Source organism: Lates calcarifer, linkage group LG18 (genome assembly GCF_001640805.2).
Source record: "Lates calcarifer isolate ASB-BC8 linkage group LG18, TLL_Latcal_v3, whole genome shotgun sequence".
In the NCBI taxonomy this organism is placed as follows: Eukaryota; Metazoa; Chordata; class Actinopteri; family Centropomidae; genus Lates; species Lates calcarifer.
In genome coordinates this window covers 4,308,472-4,314,471 of record NC_066850.1, presented here as the reverse complement: position 1 = coordinate 4,314,471, position 6,000 = coordinate 4,308,472, and the positions used below count along the sequence as shown (strand labels likewise).

Here is a 6,000-nt window from a genome sequence, read left to right as displayed (position 1 = left end):
CCCCTCTTGATTTTCATTATATTACCCCGAATAACCCCTTCAGGAAGACAACACATACATATGTACATATACATACATACATATGGAATACAGTACTGTGATCACAAGTCTGGTCAGTCATAAAAAATAATTTGGGCAAATCTATTTTCTCAATCAGTTTTTTACTGTGAGCAAAAAGATTTTTTGAACATTTCTGTTTTTTCACGAGAGGTTTCTGCATTTCTGTTACTGTCTTTGCTGTTTTTTTGTTTTGGTTTTTTTTCTCTTGCAGGAACTGGAAGAGGATGATAGTCTATATTTCAGCTGGTTAGCTTAGCTTATCACAAAAACTTAAAACAAGGGAAACAGCTAGCCTAGCTCACAATCTCACAGATTTTATCCCCTTTGTTTAACCTGCACAAATATTCATTTTACAAGGAGCTATCTGCCAGACTGTTTCTCAGCTGGGACTCACATCTTCCTAGTTAGTTGTTTCCTGTTGAAATTCTGACCTAAGCTAAACCACTGCTGGCTCCAGCTACATATTTACCGTACAGATGTGATAGTGGTATTACAATTTTAATACTGAACTATTGCTTTGAAAGGTTGTGCTGAAAGATTGCATAAAAGCTGATGGTTGGTGCAAAAAGGACAGACTAAACTCTTTTAGGCCTCCATGTTCCCAGGCAATGACTCAAGCATGCAGTGGTGCACAAGTCAGCACTAAACACATGTAGCTTAAAGCATTCCTCTCAGGTCACCTGTCCTGTGGCAACTCCCTGCATGTGAAGTTATAGCTTCTCATTTCAGACTGTAGCTTATCTACAACTGATTTATTGGATGCTTCCTGACCTATGGAGACACATTATGAAGCTGTGTCTCCATAAGTAAAATACTTGTAATTGTTTTAATGGACATCTCCTGAAGGATTATGTCTCTTGTAACTCATCAAATAGATATTAATAGCTCACAGCCCCTGCACGCAGCTGTTATAATATGCAATAATAATGTGGCTTAAAACGCATGAAGATTTTAAAAATATATTTTCACACTTTTATTATCAAAACAACAGATGATAACATTTATTTCATATGGCTTTACATTTGTTTTCTTTTATTTATTGTTTTATTACTTTTATGTATTTTTATATTCATATCATGCCATTATGGAACATTATTAACAGAGCCACAACACAAACAAATCCAGGAAAACATACAAATGGAGTTTGATGGTTTAAATTAAAGGCACTGTTTCTTAAAGTATAAAATAAACACAATAACACTCCGTCATTCTCACAATTGCTGTTACATAAGATGACTGGTTATATCATCAGAGCACTGGGAGTGCTGGTGCAGTTTCTACAGTCAGTACTAGAGAGGCAGGTAGCTGGGAGGCTGCAGTAGGTCCCTCTTGCCGTAGGCGGCAGATCCCACGTTGGTGGGTGCGTAGACGGTGCCGATGGTGTTACTGGAGCGCACCAAGAAGTCTGCTAGCCTTTGAGTGACACAGGTGGCTGTGTTGCACTTCCTCTTCTGTATGTGGTGGCTGAGAGAGACAGTATATTCATAGCTGTGTTAGCATGTTTTTGATGTAATAAGGGAATAATAGAGCTGCTGATTTATGAACACTCTGCTACCTGTTCATAGCTGTGAGCCCTCTCTGCGGCCGCGTACCCATGAGGCCGAGGAATGGGTTAGAGACAAACCCTGGAGCTAACCAGCCTTCGCCGTCTGGAAGAGCACTTTCCTGCTCGCTGGATGAGCTGGGACTGAAGTACCTGAATCACAGAGGGAAAAGGGGCCAAACCGTTTTCACACTGATAGCTGATGATACCCTCTTCAAAAACAGCCACTAGTCCCAGGAGAAGAAGAAAAAGTGGCCACTTCAGCTCCCCCCGAGATGCACAATGAAGCACTTTGCTACTGACAGGCACAATTGGCTTCCACCTTCACAGTTATACATTAGTGCCCTGCTGCTCCTCACACAGAGCAGCCCTTCTTATCACACAGTTTCCATGATATTCAGCTGTTTGTCTGTTGACCTCGGGTTAAACTCTATATTTGTTTTCTGGCTGTTAAGACAACACCATTTAAGCAATCTGCTGGCATCTGATCTGATATGATTGAAAAGTTGAACACATATATACTGTATGTACTGTATATATCACTAGTTACTGCACAGACACACCAAAGAGCCCGCTGCTCTGCTTGTAATATATTCATTTACCTGTGGCTTGGGGCAGCGGCGACACAATGCAGCAACACAAGCAGCATCAGAAGAAACACAGGCACCCTCAGGTGATACATAGTGTAGGGTGATTACCTGAAAAACACAGTAGATACAGCACAGTTTGACTTTATTGTTACAGAGGGTGACAGGGGCATAACAGTGTATAAGAACAGCAGAAGAGAAGATTTGTGTTATCGGTGCAATACATGATGTCAAAATTTAACGCATAACACCAAGAATAAAATACTCAATGATTCAGTGATGGTAATCCACACAAACGTGAACCAGTTCTACCCTCTCTATGCAATTTATCAATGATCTTTTAGTCTGTAAAATGTCAGATAACAGTGAAAAATGGCAGTCAGCTTATCTGAAGCCAAGGTGATGTGTCTAAAATGTTTGTTTTGTTCATCCAACAGTCCAAAATCCAAAGATATTCACTTCATTATCACAGAAGACAAAGAAAAGAAACAAATCCTCACAAACAAGAAACTGGAACCAGAACATATCATTTACATATATTTGTGAGAAAGAGCACATTAATGATTGATTGATTTATTGATTATCAAAATAGTTACCAATTATTTCTGTCAGTTGGCATTTCAGCCTTACATACAGTTCTTCCAATTCATTATGCCCGACAGTAACATATAATTATAGTCAAAACAACATTTTTTTATGGCTGCATCCTTAGATTAAATAGAAAATCCAATGTTACTAACAGCAGCATGTTCATTCACATATATGATGAAGACATATGATATTTGATGTCTTTGAAAACACCCAACATGAATTGTAAGGCTCTGACAAAAGATCTGAAAAGAGGTAGAGATTTAGCAAATATCATATTCAAATCTACAACTATTGTTACACATACTAAAAACAGCCTTAGGTGAAGGAGTACTTACTTTGTGTTGTGTTTGCCAGTAGCCAGCAGATCCCAGTCTGTCAGTGGAGCAGTCCAGGGTTTGTCAGACTGTCACACAAACTGACTCCAACAGTTATAGGCTCTCTGCTCAAACCACTTGTGACATCAGCTCTCTCCAAATATAGCATTGCATTTTCATTTACACAGAATGGGAAGGGTTAGAGGAGGAGGGATGGGGGTGTAAGGAAGACCTGGAGAGTCTTATGTATGTCATACACACCCTCAACTGTGCTGTAATGTTTACTCTTAGATCCACAACAAAATGCAAACTTTGACAAAGAAACACATAAACACACACACACACACATACACACACACATTGTTGTACGTCACCACCCTCATCATCACCTTCGTCATCGTTGCCATCACCGCCCGTGATGGGACTGACCCACCATAAACCCACATCAGGGAGAGGAGCACTGTCAAAGTGGAAAGCTGTCTTCCTATTTACCTTGAGACACGTAATGAAGTTTTAGGTCGTCAGACACTGGCCTCAGCGCCTCCCTCTGGGCATCGTCAACAATGAATAATGAATATGAAGTTGAATTATCATTAATAATGAATAGTGTCTCATTATTTTGATGGGACACGTCACGAACAAGTGAGAAAGTACTAATTAGTGAAGTGTTGGTCAAACGTGAGAGTAGCACTTTACAAGCAAGTGACCTGGGAACATGACTAATTTAAAAGTGGATTAGCAATCACATCTCTCAGCAATAGTTTCTAGAAAACTTCATTTGAAATATCTGCTGGATATGTAAATAGGCAGCTGTTAGCTAACAAGTTAGCTATTATCAACAAAAAAAGATATGTCAGTGTTGTGTTTAAAGTATGTATCTGCTGCCCCCACATAGCTGATAAGCTGATCAATTATTGCAGGTTTAAATATTCATCAACAACATGATTCAAATGCAGCTAAACTCTGAGTGAAATACATGGCGTCACCTACTTTAAATCAGAGAGAAAAACAAGGACAACGACATGAATACAGAAATCTCTCATGTGAAATAACCACATCTGTTCCATCTGACCCTGAGGAAAGAAGGTTTTTGGGGGCTTTAACTCTTGGTTTCCGGTAGATCTGAAGCCGGAGAAATCCTCTGCTGTGTGGTAGCTGATGTGTTTTCAACGGAAACAGGGATTTGTTTGGAATGAATAGAAAAAACTGTTTACTTGAGATACACTGAAGGAGCAGTGGCTATCACTGTGGAAAGAAAAGTGCTCATAAAAATCTAATTATTAGAGAATGCAGAGAAAAAACACACCACACTTGATTTTAATTTATTACCATGACTTTCCGTCACTTTGATAACATCACAGTGCATGATTCTTAATGTCGTGATTATTGTTTCTGATGATCTGTGCCCATAGAGATCATCCCACCGCAGGCTGCAGGCTGCTGGTAAGTGCAGGTGGTTTTCACCACAGCTAACAGAGATGCAGCTCAGTCCTAATGGACATGTAACACCTCCAAACCCACCAAGGTCCAACGATCACCTCCCTGTGTTTCCTGTAAGTTTCCAATGAATATATGTGGTAATTATAGACCAAGACAGGATGATTTCTCTACTTTGACAACATGAGCACAAACAACACAAACATTTCAGGCTAAAAACGATTGATTTGGCCATGTGCAATAGATTTATCAATGGCATTATATCTCATTTTGCCAGCAAACACTGGTGGATTTTTAAAAAACTGGAAAATTGGATTTCATAAATAATTAAAATATTAAACTGTGGTGCGGATATGAGGGTATTTAGTAGGTTAATATGCATAATCTTGAAAGATAGGACAAGGTGGAGAGAAAGAAAAGGGAGAGAAAGAAGAATGTGGGTGGCATGTGTGGGACTTAAAGTCTATTTTTGTAAGTTATAGTCTGGGGAAACGTGTCGCTCAAATCGCTCCGATGTCTCGTCCCTTGGATTAAATAGGTGGCAGCTAAATTTCCTGCTCATGTCACAGAGAGAAAGCCATTTATACCACAACTTACCCCCAATTTACAGAAGGCTGAATGAACCCACCTGAGCTTTAGAGTATCAGAAACACTTTTCCATTCTCATTTTATACTGTTGGAGATGCTCCTCTATGAAGCAGCTTTGCCACCATTCACATTTTCACAGTCCAGCACACAAGCTCAGTGCGGCTTTATTAGTATTCCTGTAGCATTGGGTATAAGAGGGATCAAAAGTCATCAGGGGAATAATTAGCAGATAAGTAGCTAGTGCCAATAAAGTTAATGGTGCTGTGCCCTCTAATAATGACTGCTCATACTGAGAGAATCCACACCTGGAGGTTTACAGTGAAAATGTCCAACTCCAAACCAGAGTCACAGAAATAAGCCTCACTCACACACATAACCAGTTTATACGATCTCCTTTTGGCCTATAACACATCCATAGACTCACCAACACCTGTCTGTACTGCAACAACAGATGCCAGCTGTTTGCTAATTACCTGTATGGAAATGAACTGCTCTTTGGTCAGCAAGACTGGTGGTGTGTTTCAGTGCCTTGTGTGAAAAGTACTGCATATTATGGGCATATAATGACAGTACTAGTTGAAAGAAGGCATTCTAATAGTTTTGCATCAACAATGGATCAAAAATAGAAGAATAGTCCTTTTAGCTTAGGAGGGTTACTATATGAGTGAAATGACCTGGAAGTATCTCAGTGACAGCCATTAACAGAGCTGGTCGAATTCTCTAAATACTGGAAGGAAAAGCTCTTCAGTGCTTCCTATCTTATCTCCTTTAGCAGAAGAGACACTGGACCTTCCTTTACAAAAGGAGAGAATGCCATCCCACAGTTCCTTGCAGCAGCAGCATTTAAAGCCACGCACTGTCGTAGTTTCACCGCATCAGA

The 6,000-nt window shown here is 39.8% G+C and overlaps 1 protein-coding gene across 1 annotated transcript; it reads right to left on the bottom strand.

Moving 5' to 3' along the window:
* Positions 1-1,018: 1,018 nt before the first annotated feature.
* Positions 1,019-3,225, bottom strand: LOC108899816 (calcitonin gene-related peptide 2). Its single transcript, XM_018700480.2, has 4 exons — positions 3,117-3,225; positions 2,206-2,301; positions 1,616-1,756; positions 1,019-1,524 (listed from the first exon to the last, which is right to left on the bottom strand). The coding sequence occupies exons 2-4, from the start codon at positions 2,283-2,285 to the stop codon at positions 1,350-1,352; spliced, it is 396 nt and encodes a 131-aa protein (XP_018555996.1). The 5' UTR covers positions 2,286-2,301; positions 3,117-3,225; the 3' UTR covers positions 1,019-1,349.
* Positions 3,226-6,000: the final 2,775 nt, after the last annotated feature.